Source organism: Terrapene carolina, unplaced genomic scaffold (genome assembly GCF_002925995.2).
Source record: "Terrapene carolina triunguis isolate 2854851 unplaced genomic scaffold, T_m_triunguis-2.0 Scaffold31, whole genome shotgun sequence".
Lineage (NCBI taxonomy): Eukaryota > Metazoa > Chordata > Testudines > Emydidae > Terrapene > Terrapene triunguis.
The window spans coordinates 3,528,896-3,554,835 of NW_020664382.1; the positions used below are offsets into that span (position 1 = coordinate 3,528,896).

General features: G+C 44.2%; 1 protein-coding gene and 1 long non-coding RNA gene across 2 annotated transcripts in view; one reads left to right on the plus strand and one right to left on the minus strand.

The window, feature by feature from the left end:
- The window catches only part of LOC112117822 (bromodomain and WD repeat-containing protein 1-like), a 106,456-nt gene extending 99,468 nt beyond the window's left edge, over nucleotides 1-6,988 (plus strand). Inside the window, exon 42 of the mRNA XM_026651675.1 lies at nucleotides 5,781-6,988. Within this exon, the coding sequence (XP_026507460.1) occupies nucleotides 5,781-6,988 (1,208 nt within the window). The remainder of the gene's footprint in view (nucleotides 1-5,780) is intronic.
- A 14,061-nt stretch (nucleotides 6,989-21,049) lies between these two features.
- Nucleotides 21,050-23,740, minus strand: LOC112117826. The gene is made up of 3 exons (XR_002908996.2): nucleotides 23,497-23,740; nucleotides 21,745-21,813; nucleotides 21,050-21,398 (listed from the first exon to the last, which is right to left on the minus strand). It is a non-coding gene; the product is annotated as an uncharacterized LOC112117826 (long non-coding RNA).
- Between the last annotated feature and the right edge of the window lie 2,200 nt (nucleotides 23,741-25,940).

Consider the following 25,940-nt stretch of genomic DNA (forward strand, 5'->3'; position numbering starts at 1 on the left):
TGTGATTAATTCTGCTATCTTGGCAATTTCCCACAAGAAATAATTTTTTGACCTACTAAGATCTAAACGTTTATTAATTGCTGCCAAATACACAAAGTGATTTCTAACATCAATGAAATATATAAGAATGGCGGGTACAGTAGATGATCAGCAACAAAACAGTCACTGAACCCTTGATTGCCCATTAAACTTTATATGTAGCTGCATTGCCATAGATACTTATTTCCATTCAGTTAATACTCTTTAAAGTATTGGCTTTTTTTCAGAACCCTTCGGTAATTTTTTGGTATGAAATGGCTCTTATCTGAAACTTGTTTTGTAAGTAGAAAATATTTGAATCCAGCATATAACTTACTATTTTTGGAGACATGAAAAATTATTTTTCAAAGTCTTTGAAAAGATTTTTTTTAATATTGTAAAAGGGAATCTCTAATTTGTATATAAAATATTACATCCAATTTGAATGTATATATTTTGTTGTAGGAAGGAAAGAGAAGTGATATAAACACCAAGTAAAATTTTCCTGACTTAGGACTTTATGTATTTCCTTTTAAAAACAAAAAACAGCTGCAAGATGCTATCTGTTCAAAGGTGATCAGTTAAAGATTTTTTTTCTTAAACTTCTGTGGGAAAGTTGTTAACCATGACAGATGTGAAAAGTGCCAAAATAGATCGGCCAGCATTGATCTTTGATTTTATTTTATTTTTTCTGGGGTGGGAGGGGGAATTGTTTTGCCATTAGTATGGAAGGTGGATGTTTTAACCTATCTGTCATCTTCTGCAGTTTGAAGAAAATCTGGTTTATATCCCTTTTTTTCCATCACTCTCTGGTTAAATTGTAGCTTTCAATGTATTGTACTTTTATGTTCTTGGATTCAAAATGTTAATTTGTCTTCCAGTTTCTGATATCTTAAATAGAGCAAAAATTCAAATATGAATTATTTTGTCTCCTCTCTTAATGAAAGAGTGCTAATCCTTCAAAAAAAATTATACACTTCCTGAGTTACAATGCGTCGATTTATTTTTAATATTTTTTTCTTTACAAAGCAATAATCAGTTTTTAACAGCTAGATCAAACTGGCAACGATAAATACAGTTTTTCTAATAATGGATCAATTGTGCAAAACCTTTCCAGCAGTGAGAGTCACATTTAACTGCCAAGCCTGAGGGATGCATCTAATTAGTATATTAAATTATGAAGGATTTTAATCTGAGAGAGAGTTTATTCATAGAGCTTCTTGATGTCTAGCTTTTTCTTGAAGGTGGCCATACTTGTTATGGAATAATTATATTTTATATAGTACTCATCACTCCTCCCTCCCCAGATACAGCAGCCAAAGCATTGAATTGCAATAAAATTGCTGACAGTGTTATGGGGTTTTTTAAAAAGTTGGTGTCTCTTTAAGCAATAAAATACTGCCCTCTTAAAATAGAAGCAATGAAGGGAGGGCATCTAATTTTAAAGGAAAGACTGAAAGACAAGATAGTATGTGTTGGGCAACATGAATGGTCTGAAACTAGAAAAGCAAAGGTGTTCTTAATAAAATGAGAAGGGATGGAAAGAGTTCTATGCTGCATGGGGGGGCTCACCACAGCTGAAGCATAATCAACTGCTGATCTTGGATGTGATAAGATCTGTGTTGTGAGTAGTATGTAAAAGCACTCTGCCTCATAGTACAAAGTTCAAGATATGGAATCAAAATGTATTCAGAGCCATCATCCTTAAGGCCTTCAAAAACCAGTAGAGCCGATTTAAAGAGACACTGACTAGTAAATTTCAAATGTCAGTTGCAAATATCCTTAGGCATCACATCTGCCCATGAAGACAACTGCCATTTCTGTGCTTTTATAATTTTCCTGTCTTTAAAATGTTTTTATCTCCTCTATTGCTGTGTAGAAAATCCCACACATACAGGAGAAACTATTCTTTTATGTAGAGGAAAAAGTGAAACTAAACGTTGACAATATTTTAGTGTAAATACACAAAGTAAAACTAAAAATGGGAAATTTTATTTTCTCAAATTTTTCATTTATAGTAATTTGGGGTATTACTCAGACAGTAATGTAATTATTTTAAGTTGATGAGTGTTCGCTTTAAACCATTCTGCTCCTTAATAGGCAGCCAATATGACAAATGTAAGGCTGTTATAATATAATTGTGATAGTTTAAATTAGTATGCAGCTCCACTCTGAACAAGCTACATTGTTTTCGGCTGAAACTTAGCCTAATTTGACCCAAATTCACTTAGTTTAGGTGCCCTGAAAAAACATTTTTCATTGAATTTACAATTTACCAAAAAAATTTCACCCAGCTCTAACTGGACACTGTGGAATGAGGTTATATGATGATTCATTTCAAAGCACTGCAGCTATTTTGTTCAGTCACTTTGTTCCAAATTTTCCAAAACCAAAGAATTAAGGATGTTCTCAAGTTTACCACTGTTAGAGTGCACAGATCAGTGATGGGGTGGAGGGGAGGTGTCAACATTTTTATAGTCCCTACCTGTCCTGCTCTAGACTGGAAGAGGGTGAACTCTTTCTTTGGATCATCAAGCATCAGGATGAAATTGGTGATTCAGGCAAACTCTGTTTTCTGGATCTTCAGGGTACCTGTCTGCACAAACAAAATCATGGCATCACAAATGATTACTGCACTTTGCACTACTGGGTCAATACTTCCAATATCAAGCATTTGTTTGTTTTGGCTGCACCATTATTTAGGGTAATTCTAGCAACTGCACTAGGAGATTTACTGTATCTACTCCTTTGATTGGCTTGTGTGAAGGGAGACATTTTTTTGAGGCATTTACATTTAATTGGGACATCTCCCAGGGAACTAATTAAGCTTAGTAATACTAAATAATATTTGATAAGGATAATTCTGCCAAATACAATTTTTTAGGTGTCTTTTGAAATAGCTTTCAGTCCTGTTATGGCTGTGATACATGCAGTGTGTGAAAACTTCAATGGTTTCTGTTCTGATGTGATATTGTCTCTTTCCATGCCACTACATATTGCCACCAGTGCAGCTCCTGGCACTAGGCAGGCAGCAGGCTTAGTCCCTGTCTCATTGTAGACAATGCCTCCCATTCAACTCCTAAATGGGCTTGTCCAGAGACAACAGATTCTGCAGTTCCTCTGACAGCAGCGGCTTTACTAATAAAAAAAAATAGTGTATGCTGTTACTCAAGAGTTCTTAATGGAGACAACAGGTCGTCCAGCAGATGTTCTGATTAAGTGGATTAAAATTAATAAAATATCACCACCTAGCACTTCTGTAGTGCTTTCCATGCATTTGTTTTTCAAATTTCATTTTTTCAGAACATTGAAAATTTGCCAATACATTATTTTGAAAAAACATTAAACCAAAATTTATAGTGTCAACCTTGTTACTGTATAAAATTTTCACCACAATTTTTTTATAAAGTTGTTTTGAACACACAACACTTACTGAGAATGTATGTTCACCAGACTATTAAGCACTGAATAACTAGAGCCCTGCATGGATACAAAATTTGTATCCACATCCGATCTACAAAAATGGTCCGCAAATATAAAGTGGATATCCACAGATTTGCAGAGCTCTAGATACAAAAGTTGTATCTGCATCCGATCCACGATCCGCAAAAATGGTCTGCGGATATGGATCTCCACAGATACAAAGCGGATATCTGTGGATTTGCAGGCTCTAGTAATAACATGCTTTCTGGTCAAAGGCTAAATTAGAAATATTTTTTTAAAAAAAAAGCAGAGCATCAAATGCATTAATGACACATTTCTGACAATCTGAGAAGGGTAAAAAGGGGTTTGTCCTTATTTGCTGCTTTGTGATATATAGATAACCTAAAAAGCTTTTTTCCAAAAGTTTCTCTGTTTTTAATCTCTGGATTGTAGGTGGTATTGTAATTACAGTAATAAAATATACAGTCTTAATACAGTTTTTATGGAATTTCATTAAACCAAATGAATATAAACAGTGATCCCATCCTACCATGGAATCCATCAGTGCAGCACAGTCCCCTTCTATTTCCTGGATATATTATTATTTTAATATCTAAAGAAATTAAACAAACTAGGTTTTAAAGCCAGACACATCATGACATGTCAGAGAACATTAGATACTATCAAGTACTTTAAACATAATTAAGTTGGTATCTTTTTGGAAACTTAACATTTCTTTACTAGTTTTGTACTTTCTGTTGTCAGTTTTTTCACATTCCACCCCATCCCTGCCTGTTGTTTTATGTGTCAAAAGGAAGATTTTTTTGGTTTTTGTCCTTTCTATTCCCTTTCTGTAGTATCTGAGCACCTGCCATGTATGAAAATAGAGAAATATTTTGTCGTTCTTGCTTCAGAGCCTGTAGAATAAATAGCATTATGAGTAGGGCCCTACCAAATTCACGGTTCATTTTGGTCAATTTTAAAAATTGTAAATTTCATTATTTCAGCTATTTAAATCTGAAATTTCACAGTATTGTCATTGTAGGGGTCCTGACCCAAAAAGGAGTTGTGTGGGGGGGTATAGCAAGGTTACTGTAGGGGAGGTTGCGGTACTGCTACGCTTAATTCTGTGCTGTTGCTGGCAGTAGCCCTGCCTTCAGAGCTGGGCAGCTGGAGAGAGCCGCCAGCAGCAGCAGCGCAGAAGTAAGGATGGCATGGTATAGTATTGCCACCCTTACTTCTACACTGCTGTCTGCATAGCTGGGCCCTCAGCCAGCAGCTGCCACTCTCCAGCAACCCAGCTCTGCAGGCAGCAGTGCAAAAGTAAGGATGGCATGGTACAGTAGTGCCACCCTTCCTTCTGTGCTGCCACTGCGGGGGCACTGCCTTCAGAGCTGGGTGCCCGGCCGACAGCTGCCACTCTCCAGACACCGAACTCTGAAGGCAGCACAGAAGTAAGGGTGGCAATACCGTGACCCTCCCTAAAATAACCTTGCAACTCCCTTTTGGGTTAGGACTCCCAATTTGAGAAATGCTGGTCTCCCCTGTGAAATCTGTATTGTATAGGGTAAAAGCACACAAGACCAGATTTAATGGTCCATAATGTGTTTTTCATGGCTGTGAATTTGGTATGGCCCGAATTATGCGTTTATAAGACCTCGTGTGTGTGTGTGTGTGTATTTGACTGTGTGAGAAGAATTTAAGGGAGAGTTATTCTGAAGAAATGAGTTACACGTTCAGTTCTGAAAATGTTAAGGCCTGTGATCATTTCTTTTGTGGGAGTGAGTTCCACAGTTCGGGTCTGGTTTGAAGAAATTCTTTTACTTCCCTGATCATTTATCAACTGCATAAACTATCAAAATTCTTCTGGTAATAGAATTTAATTTGTACTTTCTTTGCTTTCTGAATGGCTGCCTCTGCATTAGCAGAACAAAATTTATTACAGGTTCATAAATGTGTGTAATTTCTTTTAGAGACTTCTTTGCAATAGAATGATAGTTTTAACACTACACATAGATATTTAGAATCTGGAAATCATTCCCCTTCTTGAAGGTAAGTAGTGATTTTTTGATTGACTGTCATTGTGAGCAAAGAATGTCGCTTCCTGTCCTCTTTTATCTCAAAACAAAAGCACAATGTTGAAAGTTAAAAGGATGTCCATAGTTGATCTTATTTTAAATAATTACCCAAAGTAAACTGCACATAGCTGAGAAGTGCATAACCTGTACTTTGATTTCTATGTATTTCAGCATTAGTAGTAAAGCTTGTACCGAGTAAACTATATGATTTTAATAGAAATGTAAGTTATTTAAAGGAACTTTTAAATCTTTATTTTGTAGAATCAACCTCTGAGGAGATTGGACAAAATACAAAAGTGCTCAGGAGCAGGACATATATGAATGACTACAAAAAATATACAACGTTTTCTAGTGAGACATTAAATGCCAAAACTGTTACTGGAAAAAAACCTCCATGCAGAAGTGCTACTTTGGCTGCTAATAAAAATAAGATGATGAGTGATGTAAAGGAAGAGCTCTCCAGCTCAGAAAGTGTGTGCACTGAAAAAAAGAATAGAAAACTGCCTCACCGGACGGTGTCTGCTGCATCCAAGAAAAGGCTAAGGGACAGCTCTAAGGTAGATGCCACTTTCAAGTCTGAACGTGAAAAAGTAAAAGAGCAACATACTAACAGGAAAACACACTCTCAGCCTAATTCAGCTGCTGCTAGAAGAAAATATATTAGAGAGTCTGAAAGGGGAAAATCTGAATCTGAGAAAGAGACCAAGATGACACACAAGAACAGGCATATTAATGACCACAAGCAGCCACACAGAACTGTCCGTGCTGCATCTCTTAAAATGAAAAATTCCACAGTAGAATTTTCAGAGGAGGACTCCAAAAGCCGTAAGTCAGGGGATGGGAGCAGTAAGAAAGCTTCTGACCAGTCAACTTTTGTACGCAAACATCATGCAGTGAGCAACTCTGAGGGTGAGGCAGGTTCTGAATCAGGCAAGTGCAAAGGTAAAAAAACCAAGGTGACCAGTCAAAAGGCTGGGACGTCTTTCAGAAAAGCAAAATTCTTGAATGCCGTAAAGGACACAGAGTCTGAAACAGGAGAGCAGGAAGATGGAAGAAGTTCTTTGTGTCAGCGGACTGCTCCTTCTGAGACTGCAAAGATTGGAAAATCTGGACCTGGTGCCAGTTTAAATTGCTCTTCCAATTTAGAATCTGAAACTGATTCTAGTAACAGTAGCTATAGGAATACCACAAAAACAAAAAAGAGGAAAAGAAAAAGAAAAACGAAAGTAATTAGAAAAGGTAAAATTTCAAATTCAAATGTATCTAAGCCGTCCAGAAGGCCCCAGCGAACAAAACGTCCTAAACTTAATCAAGAAAATGACTCTGACGATGTGGACTATACCAAATATAAAAGAGCAAATCGACGTTCTAAAATAAGAACTAGAAATGGGGGTAGAAGGACTGTGAGATATGATGATGGTGGTGATGATGATGATAGAGGTCTAGATTACATAGATTGTGGAACATAACCTTAAGTGGAAAAGCCAGTCTGCTTTTTTTATGGTAATAGTGCTAGGATTCATGATGAATGCTGGCTCTTCTTTGTCCTACATTTCAGGGAATATATTTATATTTTTCTATGAAAAAGTTATTAATATCAAATCATGACTCTCCTTTTCATATTTTGACTTGCACTTGCCTGCCCATGCAGCAGCATTTAGCACAGATGCCAAAATGTGCCTCATTATAGGGGCAAAATTTTGTCTTTACTGGTATTTTACTACATATAGCAAGAGTTTAAAAAAAGTTAAATACCTGGCAACAGGTTAATAGCAGTATGTTGAGTATTATTATGGGTGCTGCAATGTGCTACTACCTGGGCCTTACAATATAAGTGCATTCAAGAACAGCTGATTTAAACCCCTCTTAATGTTGTATGAAATCTCATACAACAGTAACAGACTTGCAACTATTACTGTACATTATAAAAATAGTGGTGAATGATATTACAAACATCAGAAGTAATAAATGATTTACATTAATAACTTGAATTAGTACATCCTTTAAAATGTACAGTGCTACCACTATTGAAAATACATAACCTGAAAGAACTAGTAATGGAAAAGATATATTTAACAATTTTTAAAAAATGGTATTGGGGAAAAATAGGGGTTTGCTGACAGGTGATACTGTCATTTTTAATATGCGGCTTCCATGCTGTAAATTTGAGACCACAAAATGCAGGTGAACGATTGGGCCTAAGGGTTTGTGTGTGTTATATATATGAAAAGAAACGTGCTGTGTATTTTTTAAAACTTGTGTATTTAAAACTTGTTTATCTTTTAAATGGGTGAAAAGTTTGAGGCTCGGAATATTATTTCAGATTATTTTGCTATGGTTGCCCACCTGCTCCTTCACATTTAAACTTTTTAACTTAAAAGTGCCTCATTATGTTAGATTGCTGATACGTTGATAAACCACACCAAATTCTGATTGTCATCATACAGCACCTACATGCTGATGTTTACGTTGCCATTGTTGAGAACAAAAATAATTAGAACTTATTATAACATATGAGGGAAAGGGAGTTGGACAATTGTTAATGAGATTAATGTACATTTTTCAAACTAAAATGTGTAGTTCTGCATCAGTTTCTGATGCAATTTGCAAAGTGTTCGGGGAGTGGTATTTAAATCTTTCTCACTGGCTTGATAGGTGGCAGTGCAGTAAGAATCTCAGGAAGAAAGATGTTCATGAATCTGCTGATAGCATAAAGACTTTTCTTAATGACAGTTTTATTTCCAGTGGTGCCCCTTCATACCCAAAATTCGTTCAGTTAGTTCAAATCTAGATGTTTTGCTATCAATATTTAACCCTTCACTTTGTTGCCATAGATCAGTGCTGTCCAACCTTTGGGGCTTAAGAATCAAAAATACTATTTCTGTAAGGTCTAGGGACTACAATCAATTTTCTACCATGTTTCTGCTCTTTGCACTGTTCTGGTGGTACAAAGGTAGTGGAAGCCATCCATAAGTCCAACTCCTGGGAATTCTGCCACTGTGGGGGTTGTCCCCCGGGGGCATATGGCACAGATGGATCCTACATCTCTCTCAATGTTCTGTAACTAACCACCTGGTTTGAGGGGTGGGAAAGTGGCTGGAACATTAAGACTCCAACTATTTTAGCTGGCAGCTCATCCCTTGAGAACCACACCAGGTTGGCAAAAGTTGGAGCAGTCCCCAGACTGCTTCAGTCTGCACCATTCCTGAGGCCAGAGCTGTAACTGGTGGTTGGTTTCAACTTTTCTCCCCCTCTCCTACCCTCCCACATTTCCTGAGCTTCCTTGGCTAGTTGTGAGGGAGAAGAGCCGTCCTTTGCTAGGTGCTCCCATAGGATCAGGAACAGGCACAGCTAGTCTATATTAAGCCTAATAGAAATCTAGTTGATACCATTTGTGCCCTAATATTTTGTTCTTTTTCTGATTTGAATATAGCTCTTAATTCAATATATTTTTGTAGAAGTTTGTGGGTTTAAATTGTTCATCTTTCTTTGTCTCTGATTGCTTAAGCAAAGCAAAGATGCCAAAGTATGAACCAGATTGTCTATTGAGATTGTTCACTGTTTTAAGTGTTTTGTATCTAGTAGTTTAGAAATGCCCCTGTCAAAAGGGATAAATGTTTGCTTTATCTGAAAATTAATTGGCTGCATTATTCAGTGGCTGGTTGATTGGGCTGGTAATTAGTGGTTTTTGAAGTGTAATAATTTCGAGTACTGGAGTAAACACTTGAGGATATAAGGGAGCCTCAGAATTCTTGTCATCTAATTGAAGTATAAATTAAGTAGGGCTGTCAGGATTTTTATCTTCAACCTTGGTGTAGGTTCAAATATAGTGCTTTCAAAGGAAGTATACAAATATAGGTTCATAAAACAAGCTAAATGGTTGGGGACAAACTCTGCCCATTGATGCATTCAAAGGGCTCTCATTCTGTGCATGAGAGGGAAAAATTGGCTTGTCTAAAGTACAGTCTTTCATAAGTCAACTTGCATTGTCGATGCTACACACTTACAATATTTGACAATCATTCTCTTATACATACTCTAATCACTGAGAGAAAACAATATTTTATTCTATGTTATCATATGCTCCTGGGCGCTATTTCAGTTTTCTGTGTATAGGCAGGTAGAGGAGGGTTCTGGTTACAACAGGAAGATAAACATTTAAAAGGTAAATGGAATTATTTCTACTGATTCTTATTTAGCAATCTTCTATCTCTTTCTCCCAAAGGCAAATAATTATTCTTTCACAAACATCGTTTGTAGGTGAACTACCAGGCTATTTTTAACTATTTTAAGTCATAACTCCATTCTCAGAAAGCAACTCCCTGCACTGTTGAAGGCTTTATTGATGTAACTCAGCAATTGCAAGAGAGTTGCACAATACACAACTCTGGGCTTGGAAAGTGTGGAGGGGAAGGGAGGAACAGCAGTCCATCCTGTTCTGTGTCAAGTTGTGGGCAGAAGAAAATGTTGGAAATGCTGCTTGGGCAAGTAACAGAACTTGTCCACAGTGTGTAGGAATGTGCTTGGAGGTGGCCCCAGTTAATACCAGCCCATGTGCTACACCCCCCTTTGGGCCATAGTGTGTGTTATAGGGGAAGTGCTCAGCTTCCACCCCACCTCTGCCTCCAAATCTAATTAGAGCATACCCTGTTGTCAGTAGCAAGCATTAACTGATACATTTGTGGATTTGATGTTCCCCCTGTCCAGAGCAGCAACATACTGTACTCCACAATAGGCTATTTCCGCCCACCCTGTGGAATATTTCTCTGGCTGGCAGGTTCCTTGTGAAAGAAGAGGCACTAGGCTGCATCTCTGTTCTGCATTATTCATTGGATAAAACAAGATTGACTGTAAGATTGAACATCTATTATGAATCCAGACATTGAGGGGGGAACGTCAATCTAGTTATTCTGTTGCTACTTGTATACTTTAATATTAAAATAGTGATGAAAGAAGCATGTATATCAACAGAGAAAATAAATACTGCTTTTTCTGGATCCCCAATCTGAGACATTGGGGTGGTGCCTCTTTCTTCAAGCACAGGAGACAGTTAAGACTTGTCCACAGGGCTCGGCCCTGCCTCTGGAGACCAAGTGGCTATTCAACAATCCTATTTTATTTTTTAAAATACTAGTTTCTAAAGCTTATTTTGGGGCAGCAGTAAGCAAAATATTGTCCATCCCCTTTCCTATCCCTTAGGGAAACAAAATTTGTCAGGGTTGTGTTCCCCCAAAGGGAACAGCCTCCCAATTCTTCCTGTTTGGTCCCTCCTCTCATTATGGAAGAGCAGGCCAAAAACCCAAGAAGTGCTAAGAGGAGAAGCAGCAGAAGAGTTCTGACAGCTGCTCACTACCATGGATCTTAAATTTGTCAGTCTGGAGGGCAAGCTAGGACGACATCTCACCTGCTGAGACTTCTTCAGTAACGTCTCTGAAAAGACACGAGGCTCAACAAGTTGGCCGGCCTCAATAGGGTTTGGGGGTTTTTAGATGTAAATCCCCACATTTTCTCCTCCTCCTGGTTTTAATCCATTTCAGAATGGAAAAGCTGTAGGTTTAGGTGAATAATTGTCAGATGGCAAGAATTCTGGCCTGCTGTCTGACTCCTTTAAAAAAAAAAATGCATCTGAGCTTTTACAAGGCTCCACCCCTGCATTTGTTACTAGGGGGGATGTTAAACAGCATCTTCGAGGGATAAACATTTCAAAATCAGCATGCCCAAATAACTTGCATCCAAAAGTGCTAAAAGAGTTGACTGAGGAGATCTCTTGCTTAAGGATGTTAATTCTTATTAAAACCTGGAATACTGGGCAAACTCCAGAAGACTAGCAGAGTGCTAATGTGCCAATATTTAAAAAAGGGCAAGCAGGATGGCCCAAGTAATTACAGGCAGGTGCTTCTGACATCAATCCCAGCCAAAATAGAAAAGCTGACAGGGATTCAATAAATAATGAAGGGATAAGAATACAATTAATGTCGATCAACACCGTTTTATGTATGTTGGTATTATAAGAAATTTCATTTTTTTATGCGATTACAAATTTGGTTGGTAAAGATAAATGCACGGAAGTAAAATACTTTGTTTTCTAAGGCTTTTCATATAGTACACAACATTCTGATTATAGATAGCACTGTACAATATAAATAATGCACACGTTAAATGGATTGAAAACTCTCTAATTGACAGACCTTAAAAAGTAATTATTGAATGCGTGTGTTACTAGGGTGGTTCTTCAGGGATCTGTTCAATATTTTGATTAGTGATCAAGAAGTAAATATAAAATCATCGCTGATTAAAACCTGTGGATGACACAGATTAGAGTTGTAAATGATTATGATGGAGCAGTCATAAAGTGATCTGGATTGCTTGGTAAGCTGGGCCCATTAAAACAAAATATTTTAATACAATCAAATGCAAGGGTCATATAGCTAGGAATAAAAATACAGGTCATACTTACAGAAACAGGGACTGTATCCTGGACAGCAATGACTAAAAAGGATCTAGAGTAGGCAGTCAGTGGAAAGGCAACTCAATATGAGATCTGAATATGATGCTGTGGCAAAAGGGGCTAATGCAGGGGTGGGCAAACTACGACCCCCGTAAGCTATTTTAATCTTGCCCTCGAGCTCCCGTTGGGGAGCGGGGTCTGGGACTTGCCCTACTCGGGCACTCCAGTCGGGGAGTAGGGTCGGGGGCCACTCTGCACAGTTCCCGGAAGCAGCAGCATGGCCCCCTCCGGCTCCTATGCGTAGGGGCAGCCAGGGGGCTCCGCTCTGCACGCTGCCCCCACCCCAAGTGCCATCCCCACAGCTCCCATTGGCCAGGAACCATGGCCAATGGGAGATGCAGGGGCAGTGCCTGCGGATGGGGCAGCATGCAGCAGAGCTACCTGGCCATGCCCCCGCATAGGAGCCGGAGAGGGGACATGCTACTGCTTCCGGGAGCCACTTGAGGTGTAAGCGCTGCCCAGAGCCTGCACCCTTGAGCCCGCCCCCTTCCCCAGCCCTGATCCCCCTCCCACCCTTCAAATGCCTTGATCCCAGCCCAGAGCACCCTCCTACACCACAAACTCCTCAGCCCCACCCCAGAACCCATACCCCCAGCCAGAGCTCACACCCCATTTCCCCTGCCCCAGCCTGGAGCACCCTCCTGCACCCCAAACCTCTCATCCCCAGAGCCTGCACCCCTAACTGGAGCCCTCACCACCCCCCGTGTTTCAACTCCCTGCCCCAGCCCTGATCCCCTTCCTGTCTTCTGAACCCCTCAGTCCCAGCCTGGAGCACCCTCCTACACTGCAAACTCCTCAGCCCCACCCCAAAGCCCATACCCCCAGCCAGAACCCTCATCCCCCCTGCCCCAACCCAGAGCCCCCTCCCACACCCTGAACTCATTTCTGGCCCCACTCCGGAGCCCTCACCCCCTCCTGCACCCCAACCCCAATTTTGTGAGCATTCATGGCCCGCCATACAATTTCTATACCTGATTGTGGCCTTCGGGCCAAAAAGTTTGCCCACCCCTGGGCTAATGCAATTCTTGGGTGTATAAATAGAGTAGTGGGTAGTAGGAGAGAGTTGACTTTACTTCTGTCAATGGCACTGGTAAAACCAATATTGAAATACTGCCTAGTTCTGATGGCCACATTTTAAAAAGAATGTTGAAAAATTTGAGATGGTGCAAAAAAGAAAAAAAAAAAAAAAAAAAGCTTTACAGTGAGACTTAAGTTTAATTGGTTTAGCTTATCAAAAAGATCAAGAGGCTATTTTCCTGGGAAGAAAATAGCGGTTACTAAAGGGCTCTTTAGCAGGGAAAGACATGAGAACCAATGGCTGGAAATTTCAGATCCATTCAAATTAGAAATCACAACCTTTAAAAGTGAGGGTGATTAACTATTGGAACAAACTATGAAGGAAAGTGGTAGATACTCATCTCAAAGTCTTCAGATCAAGACTTGGATGGCTTCTGGAAGATATGCTTTAGGCAAACAGTGATAATTGATTGCTCATGTGTATTCCACAATAGGTGTGCGTGCTCACCATGTGCACCAGTGCCAGAAGTTTTTCCCCTAGCAGTACCCGTAGGAGAGCGCCCCAGCAACCCCAGGAGTGGCGCCTCCATGGCGTGGTATATGGGGCACTGCACGCTCTCCCCACCCTCAGTTCCTTCTTGCTGCCAGTGAAGGTGCTTCGGAACTGCTCTGCTCCAGCTTTGCTGTAGCTCGTCCCCAAAACTGCTTGCTTGTTCAGTGTATGGTACCTGTAGTTAGTTTAGTTTAGCTAGAGTGCCATGCCCCGGGTTTTAAGTCGTGCAACACTTGTAGGTGATCTATGCCAGTGAGTGATCCGCACGCGGACTGTTTACGCTGTTTGGGGGAAACCCATCTCAGCGGTCACTGCAAGATTTGCAAGTCGTTTAAGCCTCGGACCAAGAGAGAAAGGGACATCAGGCTCTGGGCTATTCTGATGGAGTCGGCGCTGACCCCGGCTCCGGCGTGCAGCTCCGAGTCGGCACCGGGCACTGCAGTGTTGGTGTGCGGCGACCCTTTGGCGCCATCGACTAGTCGGCACTGCTCCCCGTCCATGGGGGACGCCAAGAAGGCTAGGAAGAGGCTGCCTTCGCCACGGCACCGGAGTAAACCCGGGAGAGAGGCTAGACCCATGTTGGGCAGCCCTCGATCCCCACCGGCCTCTAGGCCTCTGACTCAAGTCGAGCGGAGTAGCCCGGCCCATTCAGAGCAGGCCTCCTCAGATGTCCTCCACGCCGGAGGCCCTGCAGGCAACCCGGGATGTTATGTCCATGCCAGTAACAGGAGCACCACCGATGTCGGCCCCATGCTCCAGAGGCAAGCCGCCGCTGGGATCTCCGCAGTTGCCCCCGGCTCGGTACCGGTCTCGGTCAAGGGAAGGTTCCCGACGCTGTTTGCCACCCAGCGTCCGTTCAGGGCAAAGTCCACGTGGATCACCCTCGACACCCACCAGGCTGTCTGGTTGGGTTCCGTCTGACCGAGACTCTCGGCACCGCTCCGCCTCGAGGCGCGAACGCTGATGGGACCGAGGCAGACGACGCCAAAGGTCCTCGTCTCAGAGGGGCTATTGCAGCCAGTCACAGCACGAATGTTGACGTCGGTCCCGTTCGTCGTCCCACTCCAGGACCCCGGCACGGCACCGACTCTGCAGCCCCGGGTGTCGATCGCCAGCGTCTCGCCGGCGCGGGTCCGCCCTCCGGAGCCAATCGTGGAGCAGCTGTTACCGACGGTACTGGTCCTCCACATTGGGATCATGGTCCCATGGTTGACATCTCTCCCGGTGCCGCCGCTCCTCCCAGTCCAGAGACAGCACAGGTTGTATGTTAGCCCGGCCTTCCTTCGTAGGCATCCATCGATGGGCCAACCAGCTAGGCTGAGCAGCCGGCTCCGCCAGTGCCACAGCAGGTGCAGTGGCACCGGGCCCTGTGGCCAGCCCAGTGGTACCAGTGGGCACCATGGCCATCGGTGGGGGCTCACTAGGTGTAAAGAGCCTCAGGACCATTGGCCTCCTTTTCCAGATCTCCGAGGAAGGAGTCGGTGGGACATACATCCTCGGCACCGTGCCTAGACACCGACCAGGTGGTGGACCCTCTGGTGCTGGTGGACACACGACGTACTGCGCTGGCCTCCCCGGATGAGGCGATTACGGCCCCTCCTCCCTCTGTCCCGCAGAAGGACTTTAGAGCCTACCAAGTGCTCTTAAAAAGGGTGGCATCAAGCCAAGGAGATGGAGGAGCCCTCGGACTCCCTGTTTAATGTACTGTCCTCGGCACCAGGTAGGGTGGCCTTGCCTCTCCACGAAGGGGTGGCGAAAATTTCAAATGCCCTGTGGCAAACCCCGGCCTCATTGGCCTCCATCTCTGAGAGAGCGGCACGCAAGTATTTTGTACCCGCCAAGGGGCATGAGTACTTATACACCCACCCTGCTCCTAACTCCCTGGTGGTCGAGTTGGTCAACCACAGGGGCCAACCAGCCCCTACCCCAAAAAATAAAGACTCAAGGAGGCTGGACTCATTTGGAAAAAAAAAAAAAATTATTCGTCCTCGAGCTTCCAGTTACGGGTGGCAAACCACCAGGCTCTCCTGGGCTGGTATGAGTTCAGTCTTTGGGCTTCCCTGCCCAAGTTCGAGGACTCTCTCCAGGAGCACGACAGGAAGGAGTTCAAAGCGCTGGTGGAGAGGGCACAGCGGCTGCCAGGCAACCCTGCAGGCAGCTTCGGATGCAGCAGACACGGCCGCACAGTCCATGGCCTCCACGGTGTCCATGAGAAGGGTGTCATGGTTCCTGCTCTCTGGGCTGACCAGCGAGGCGCAGAGCTCCCTGCAGGACCTCCCGTTTGACGGCAAAGCTCTGTTTGCAGAACAAACAGATACAAAACTGCATGGCCTGAAAGACTCCCGCAAGACTCTCCAGACTCTGGGTCTCTATGTTCCAGTTCCAGCTAAACCTAAGTTCAAGCCACAGCAGACTCCCGCTCAGGCCACCCAGTCAAAATACGAGACCGCTTATAAGAACTCACAGGACTATAAGAGGTGCCCACAGAGGCAGTCTCGGCCTGCCCCCCAGCCTGGGTTCTTCAAGGGCAAGCAAGTGGGGAAAAGGCAGTTTATCCCGAAGGCCAAAGGTGGGCTCAGGCCCATCTTGGACCTGCAACGCCTGAACCAGTACATGGTGAAGCTCAAGTTCCACATGGTTTCCCTGGCCTCCATCATCCCCTCCCTGGATCCCGGGGACTGGTACGCCGCCCTCGATCTGCAGAACGTGTACTTCCACATTCATATATTCGAGGGGCACAGATGCTTCCTCCGTTTCATGGTGGGGCAGGAACACTACCAATTTACGGTCCTCACATTTGGCCTGTCCACTGCCCCCAGGGTATTCACAAAATGTATGTCCATGGTGGCGGCCTACCTCAGGCACCGGGGGGTCCAGATCTTCTCTTATCTGGACGACTGGTTGGTCAAAGGCAGCTCCCGGTCGCAGGTGCGGGATCACGTGGCGCTCCTTCTGTCTACGTACACCACTTTGGGTCTGTTGGTAAACAACACCAAGTCCACGTTAGTCCCGGTACAACGCATAGAGTTTATCGGGGCGGTCCTGGACGCCTCGTCAGCCAGAGCCTCCCTCCCACCGAACAGGTTCGAGACCCTGAAGGGACTCATCATCACAGTTACAAGGTTTCTGGTGACAACAGCCAGAGCGTGCCTCCAGCTCTTGGGTCACATGTCGGCGTACATGTATGTGGTTCGTCACGCCAGACTCAGGATGAGGCCCCTCCAGCTCTGGTTGGCCTCGGAGTTCTCCCAGGCCAGGGACAGGCTGGACAAAGTTCTCACGGTGCCCAAGCCAATGATCATCTCCCTACAGTGGTGGTCCTCCCTGAGAAACATGCTCCAAGGGGTCCCATTCAGGGGCAGGGCCCCATCGCTGGAACAGGTGTCCGATGCGTCAGACCTGGCATGGGGGGCCCATGTGGGAAACATGCAGACCCAAGGTCTGTGGTCGGCTCAGGATCTGACCCTCCACATAAACGTCAAGGAGCTCAGGGTGGTACGGCTGGCGTGCATGGCCTTCCGCTTGCACCTGGAGGGCCGGGTGGTCAGGGTCCTCATGGACAACACGGCCTTGATGTTCTACATGAACAGGCAAGGCGGGGCCCGATCCTCTGATGCGAAGCCCTCAGGCTGTGGGACTTTTGTATAGCCCACGACATCTGCCTGCAGGCCTTCCATCTGCCGGGCGCCCGGAATACGCGGGTGGATTGCTTGAGCTGGGACTTCTCATCTCAGCACGAATGGTCTCTCCACCCAGAGGTGGTGCACAGACTTTTCCAAGAGTGGGGAACTCCCCAGGTGGACCTGTTTGCGACTCAGCAGAACCGTCGCTGACCTCAGTTCTGCTCCGGGGGGGGACTGGGATGGAGTGCTATCTCCGATGCCTTTCCCCCATTCCCGCTGATCGGCAAGGTCCTGGAAAAGATAGACAAGGCCTGGGTCCTTCTGATTGCCCCAGCCTGGTCCAGGCAGCATTGGTACGGGACCCTCACGGGCCTGGCAGTTGCCCCACTGTAGACGTTGCTGTCCCGCCCGGACCTGCTGTCCCAGGACCAGGGCCGCCTCCTCCACCCCAACCTAGTGGCACTCCACCTCACGGCGTGGCTGCTCAATGGTTAGGTAGGGAGAAAAGGACATGCTCGGAAGAGGTTCAGTGCGTCCTACTAGAAAGCAGGCAGCCCTGCATGCGCCGAGCCTACTTGGCAAAGTGGTCTCGGTTTTCCAGATGGGCGGATGAGTGGGGTGTTTCCCTGGTGGCTGCCCCAATCCATCTTATTCTGGACTACCTCCTTCACCTTAGAACCCAGGGCCTGGTGCCCTCATTAGTTAAGGTGCACCTGGCGGCCATATCGGCCTTCCATCCGCCGGTGCAGGGCCACATGGTATTCTCCCATGCTATGACTGGCTGATTCCTTAAGGGGTTGGATCGTCTCTTCCCATATGTTAGGCTCCCAGTCCCGCACTGGGACCTAAACCTGGTGTTGGCCCATCTCACGGGGCCCCCATTTATGCTGCTAGCCATGTGCTCCTGGTCACACCTCTCATGGAAGGTGGCCTTCCTGTTTGTGATCATGTCGGGTAGGCGGGTCTTGGAGCTCAGGGCCCTGACATCTGAGCCCCCGTACACGGTGTTTCATAAAGATAAGATCCAGCTCCGCCCACACCCTTCGTTCCTCCTGACGGTAGTCTCCGCCTATCACATGGGTCAGGACATTTTTCTGCCGGTCCTCTGCCCCAAGCCCTATGCGTCCAGTGAGGAGCGCCACCTCCACACGCTGGATGTGAGACGGGCTCTGGCTTTTTACCTGGAGTGGACTAAGCAGTTCAGAAAGTCCTCGCAACTGTTCATTGCCTCGTTCGAGCGCATGAAAGGTCGGTCGATCTCCACTCAGTGGCTCTCCAACTGGATCACCTCATGCATCCGTACTTGTTATGACCTGGCGGGAATCCCTCCGCCACCAATTGTGAGGGTGCACTCGACTAGGGCGCAGGCCTCATTGGTTGCCTTTTTGGCCCATGTCTCCATTCAGGACATTTGTAGGGCTGCCACGCGGTCTTCAGTTCACACATTCACCTTGCATTATGGGGTTGTCTCTCAGACCAGGGAGGACGCCAGGTTCGGCAGGACCGTTCTCCATCCCGAGAGTTTGTGAACTCCTTCCCACCTCCAACAGATATAGCTTGGAATCACCTATTGTGGAATACACATGAGCGATCACTCAAAGAAGAAAAGACAGTTACCTTTTCTGTAACTGGTGTTCTTCGAGATGTTGCTCATGTCTATTCCACATTCCGCCCTCTTTCCCCTCTGTCGGAGTTGTCTGGCAAGAAGGAACTGAGGGTGGGGGGAGCGCGCAGTGCCCCTTTACCACACCATGGAGGCACTACTCCAGGGATCGCTAGGGCGCTCCCCTACGGGTACTGCTAGGGGAAAAACTTCCAGCACCGGTGCACGTGGCGAGTACATACGCCTATTGTGGAATAGACATGAGCAACACATCTTGAACAACACCAATTACGGAAAAGGTAACTGTCTTTTAAGTTTGTTACAGGGGCTACTGGGTGAAATTCTACTGCCTGTGTTATATAGGAGGTCAGATTAGATGCTCTAATTGCCTTAAAATCTTTTGCTTTTCTGGTTTAGTTATGTTCTGCAGCCTTAGGAGTTGGAGCTTGTGGAGGACAATGAGGATCTGGGGTGCTTTTCTGTATCTTTTTAGAAGAGGAATTCTCACTATTTATCAGCTAACCTGTCCCATTTTCTTGGCGGGGACTCCTATTTTCTGTTCAGCCTGTTTGGGTGGGGGAGAATGGGTTTGGTGCCCCAGTGCTCATATTTCAATATAATTGGAATGGTAATTCATAGTTCTTCTTTGAGTGTTGGTCCTTATGTGTATTGTTCTGTGGCTATGCATGCGCTCCACGTACATGAGACCTGAGAATTCTTGCAAGTAGCATCTGTTGGTCCATGCCTGGGCCCCCTCTGTCCTCGTGTTCCATGCCAAAGGTATAAGGAGCAGTGCAGACCAACACCTCCCCAGTTCCTCCTTACAGCCGTATGGCCTGAGTGGGAATCTCCAGTGTCTGGAACTGATCCTTTTCAACATTTCCCATCAAATATTTCAGTTTTATATGTAGTTAGTATTGTTAGTAGTTTTAAAAGTTCTGCTAAGAGGAGGGTGGAGACCCATGCTCGACTTGCAGCAACTCAGTTTTTTTAATCACAAGCTAAAATTCTGCATGGTTACGCTGGCATTGATAATACTGTCCCTAGAAAAAGATGTGGTTCACAGCTCTCGATATGAAAGATGCATACGTTCATGTGGATTTTCACCCTTCCCACAGAAGATTCTTCAGTTTTGTGATAGATCCTGACCACTGTCAATACAGAGTACTCCCATTCAGTCTAGTAACTACATCCAGGGTTTTTATGAAAGTGTTTTCTGTAGTAGCATCACAACTCAGACAGGGCTGTTCCACATCCATGGGGATCTCTGTAAACATGCATGTCTACCTTTGCTCAGACCCAAACTATAGCTTTCATAAGAGCTTAGTCTGACCTTAGACTCAGAGCAAGAGCTTGTGTCCCAATCGGTTTCCAAGCCATGGGCAACCTGATAAATTAGGTAGACATTGGTCTAGATTTGCCTTAGTCTCCTGGGTCACATGGAGTCATGTACTTACATAAGACTGTTTACCAAACTCTACCTCTGCTGCCTGAAGGCTTGGCTTTGACCAATATATGCTGAGCACAAACAGCAAAAATGCTGTAGTGACAATCCCCACTGAGAAAAGGGCATCTCTAACTTGGTGGAAAGATCCCACACCAGTGTGCATAGGCATTTCTTCCCTATTCCCCCATACCTGGTGGACAATCACAGACATCTCCATGTTAAGTTCAGGGGCTCACATGGATGGTCACACAGCACAGGGCACTTGGACACCTCAGGAAACAAGAATGCATGTAAATCTCCCAGAACTCAGAGCTGTCCGAGACACATACAGGGCATTCTTACCAGTAATCCAGTCTCGTCACATTCTTGCACTGTTAGGCAATATGACTATAGTCTGCATAAACAAACAGGGAGAAGTAAGATCCATTCCTCTGTGTATAGAAGTGGTCAGTTTATGGAACTGGTGTGTGTACTTCCCCAAGAACCCAGAATTTGCTGGCAGACAGGCTCAGCCGGTACTTTGCCAGCAACCACAAGTGGGGTTACACAGCTCAATGGTGAAGATCTTTGCTCAGCAGGGATCCCCTACCTGGGATCTGTTCACCTCTGATAAACAAAGTGCAGCACATGCTCTTCCAGGGGAGCTCAGGACTAATTCTCCAGAGGTGATGCTTTCCTATGCACTTGGACAAATAGTTTGAACTATGCCTTTCTTCCTAATCTGCTGCTCCCTTGAGTGTTGCAAAAGATTCAAGAGGGCAGAAGGAGTTATTCTCCTTGCACTCAAATGGCCCAGGCAGTTCTAGTTCCCAGGTCTCCTGCATACGTCAGCCCAGCCACTCATTAGCATTCATCCCTTCCTGGACCTCTTCACTCGAGAACAGCAGGGTCAGACATCCCAACCTGGAAGCTGTTCACTTCATGGCTTAGTATATGGATGGGCATCAGACCAAGAACATTCCTGTTCCAAAACTGTGCAAGCCATTCGTACTAATTGCAGAAGGGTCTCAACCAAAAAATGTTACCTTGCCGAGTGAAAGCATTTCTCTGTCTAGGCCCAGCACCACTATGTATCTCCTGATATTTTGGATTACCTCCTTATTCTTCCTTAGCTTGATACGGGTTCACCTGGAAGCAATCAATGAGTGAGATGGTTACTCTATATTTACTCACCTCCAGGTTCTTAAAGGTCTTAATTAGAACTTTCCAATTGGTAATAAGACCAACCCCTTAATAGCACTATAATTTAGTACTTTAGCACTTACCTTTTGAATCCTTGGCTCCTCTTTGATTCTTCACCTATCTATGAAGGTTGTATTCCTCATATCCATTACCTCATCAAGATGGGTAGGTAAACTGGGGAACCTAATGGCAGACCCTCCTCATGGTATAAAGACAAGGTCTTGCTATGACTACGTTCGAATTCATCCCAATGTAGTTTTGAAATTTCACATAAACCAGATTGTCTATTTACCTGTGTTGTTCTTGAAGCCTCGCGCCTCCAGTGAAGCGACTTCATTCCTCGACAGCTCTAGCATTTTACCTAAGAGAACAAAACTGATCAGAAAGTCACCTAGGTTTGTTTGCCATAGCAGAACAAGCCCAAAGACCAGCTGTTTCCTCCCAGAGGATCTCCAAATAGATCTTTGGCTGTATCCTATTTTATCAACTGGCGCACTTTCCTACCTCACATGGTGTACGGGCTCACTCTATAAGAGTGAAGGCAGCTCTGGTAGTATCACTTCAAGAGGTAACTAGCAGCAACGTGGAGTTCCATCTGCATATTTACAAGACATTTTGCCATAGTCCAAGCCTATGCTGATGCATCCTTTGGGACAGTGGTTGTGTGAACAGCTTTACCACCTGCCTCCTTACACCCTCCTTATTCTCCTCTGAGTACTGCTTTATCAGTCACGCACAGTGGAATACAGAGAGGCCAGCACTCAAAGGGAAGAGTTCTTTGACATGTGTGGTCCTCACCTGTATTCCATTACCCACTCTCCTTCCCCGCTCTGTTAGATCATCTGATACACAGTAAGAGGTGAGGAACTGGAGAGGCCTCAGTCCCCACTGCCCCTTATACTTTTTGGTGCAGAATAGTAGGGGAGAGAGGATTCAGGTGTGGACAAACAGACACTACTTGCAAGAATTCTCTGGTCTCAGGCACAAGGAGTGCATGCGTACCCACAATTGAATACAGATAGGGACCACACATCTCTAAGAACTCCATTTATGAACGGTAAGTAACTTCCCTTCTTTCTCCAGGCAGCTTTGAAAACAGGAGGAAGAAGGTGTTAGCTGCTATAAAGATTGGGGGAGCTGTCAGAGAAATCTGAACAAGCTAAATCTAAGAGTATTCTCCTATTCAAAACAGACGCAAGTTGTCATTCCTCTACAACAGGGGTCGGCAACCTTTCAGAAGTGGTGTGCCGAGTCTTCATTTATTCACTCTAATTTAAGGTTTTGCATGCCAGTAATTCGTTTTAACGTTTTTAGAAGGTCTCTTTCTATAAGTCTATAATATATAACTAAACTATTGTTGTATTTAAAGTAAATAAGGTTTTTAAAATGTTTAAGAAACTTCCTTTAAAATTAAATTAAAATGCAGAGCCCCCCCAGACCAGTGGCCAGGACCCGGGCAGTGTGAGTGCCACTGAAAATCAGCTTGCGTGCTGTGTTTGGCACGCGTGCCATAGGTTGGCTACCCCTGCTCTACAATCTTCCTTCAAGGAGGTCATTTGGGAGGAGGAAGACACTCTCAACAATGGGAAGAACTTCAATTGGCAAACTGAGTAATTCTACCGGTTTCTAGAATGCAAAGATACTCTTTCCTCTTTCTATGCTTGATAGCGGAGCTGGATGAATGGCACAAGAAATGGTAATTCCTGCTGAATGATTTCTTCCCTGAAAACACCCTGCAGACAAGAAGATAAAAGCCACACTTTAAAAGGATCTCTGAAGCTTTTTCAGCTGTACTCACTCAGAGCCTCTCTCACAACCATCTGCTTCACCAGGGACACAATCTCCTGGTGCAATGACCTAAAAAGTGTAGCTACCCAGAACTAAGGAGAATTCAAGTTTATATTAAAGAAATATCTCAGGCTACTTAATTCAGAGCAGACAGATCCATGGATTCCATGAAACTGGCAGCCAACACTGGAGCCAGATGCTAAATCCTGTCTAAGTTATGGACAACAGATAATTTATTCAAAGCAAATATTTGTACCTCACAATTCTTAGGACAAATCTAGTTTGCAGAGAAGATTGATTGAGGTGGTGCTGACAACACAGATAACTCCAAGAGTTCATTCCCCACTCTGGAGAGATCCAAAAATGCACTACAAGCCTTCATTCAGGAGCAGAAGTGCCTTTTGTTCCAACCTACAACAAAGATACTAAACATGAGACTCACTACATAGCTAGTAAATCTGGGTCTTGAACTCTTAGGAGAAACCTACACTTAAAATGAGACCAATCCCTCTTTCCAGCTCAGACTATCAAAATAAGTACAGTTGTGCTTCCATCTGTACAAAAATAGATCTAGAGCAGAGGATATTCTCCCATCTCCAATTCCCATTAAAGAATAACTTCTCAAGCAGCTGGATCCATTGAACTTCAGAAAGGTGAGCACTAGAAATAATGCACCCTTGATATTCTGGAGCTCGAGGCTCATCTGCATCCTTTCTTCATAGCCTCAACCTCAAGAGATACCCAGGAATATCCAGAAAGATTCTACAGCTACTAGAGATGGGAACAGTCTGTGTCCCTCAGTGTGAAAGATGTTCGACTCTCCATCTTCATGTACGAAAAAGATCAAAAGGAGTCTAATTCATCTTAGACTTCAAGATGCTGTTCAAGTTGACTTTTAAAGAAAATGAAATTTAAGATGGAGACTAGTTGCCACTATTGCTGCACTCTCGCCAAGAGATGTACTTAGGTGGGGAATGTGCCAGAAGCAGCTCACCTGCATATTCCAATCAGACCCTTTCATCAGCAACTTCTTTAGTTTACCTATAGAAATGATCTATACCAGTACAAAATTTTATCTTTTGGCCTGTCCACCATCCACAGGGTGTTCATAACAGTGTTGGTCGTGATTATAGCTAGGGACAGATGTTTCCGAAATTATCTGTACCCATTTCTAAATATAGTACTCATCTGAACTGCCTCCTCAAGGGCTTCACAGGAAACAACCTATTTCATCTTCATCTGTTAGTCTTAAAGGTGCCACAGGACTCTCTGTTGCTCATTTAAAACTGCCATTTTAATTTTAATTAACTTTTTTTTGGTCCACCTGTACTCCAGAAGAATAAATGCTTTATAGGTAGGTGGTGATAATGCCTATACTTACGCCTATTTTCAGTCACTTATTTTTGCCAAATTTGACTCTTGACTGAAATGATCCATACTTGCTCTGAGCCTCAGCCTCAGACAGGTGTGTTTAAAAGTTTAGCAAAAACGGTTCCACCATTGCTTCCAGGAATGAGAGAGGAAAAATAGATAAGTGGAAAGCATAGCAAATTATTCCTTTCCTATGTATGCTAACAGCTTAGTGTTGACTTTTAATCCTTTAATTGAAGGGGTAGAGGACTTTGGTGTGGATCTTAAAGTTCAAGGTTTACCCCTTTCCCCTTCCCCCTCAATGAACAAAGCAGAGAGTCAACATGTCTCTAATGATGGTTTTAAATAAAACTACCACCCTAGGATCTTGCATACAAAAAGCTCTACTAAAACACCATTAAGGTTGCAAAGTTCAAATTTGTGTGCAATCTTAATGCAGACCTCCATGTATATGTTTTATGAAGTCTGTGTGATAATATTATTTATTCTACTCAAACCTCATTAGGTGGACAGGAGTCACAGTGAATGAGGCAGAGGGCTGCATGAGGAAAGATAGATACCTTATTTATGGCAGTGGAGTAGGACCCTAAGAGAGCTGGTCTTTACCTGGCTTTATCACTGCCCTAGATGACCTTAACCAAGACTTTATACTGCATATGCAGTGGGGTTGTACCCAAGTTGGTCCCAGGATATTAGAGAGACAAGGTATCATCTTTTATTGGACAAACTGCTGTTGGTGGAAAAAGACAAGCTTTCCAGCTTTCGGAGGGCTTACTGGAAGAAAAGTTCCGTGTAAGCTTGTAAAGCTTCTCTCACCAACTGGAGTTGGTCCAATACAAAGTATTACCTGACTCACCTTGTCTCAGAAATACTGCATGGTCACAAGTGGGCCACATCAGCATTGCACAAGCCCTCCTAATTTTGGTATTTTGTTTAGTTTCAAAAGTCAGCAACTCAAAGGTAGTTTTAATGTAGAATTTTTTTTTTTGCTTTTTTAAATAAATATATACAAAGCAAAAGCAATGCTCTACTCCATTCCCTTTTTAAAGAAATACGTCTTTCCCAGGCTGAAACTGCTCATAGGTGCTGCTGCTTTCAGTAAGGTGGCCAGACTTTCTTCAAGTGAAAAAACTATTCCATTGGCCAAGAGGCAGCCTGGGCCAAGGCCCAGACCCACAGTCAGTGTTCCCTCTAATTTTTCCCACACGGGTGGAATTAATTTTATGTACACCAATATGCAGGTGGTGTGTGGCACATGAGCTTCATACTGGTGCACATAACAAAATTCATGTGGTAGGGGTGGGTTCAGGACTGGGGCAGATGGTTGGG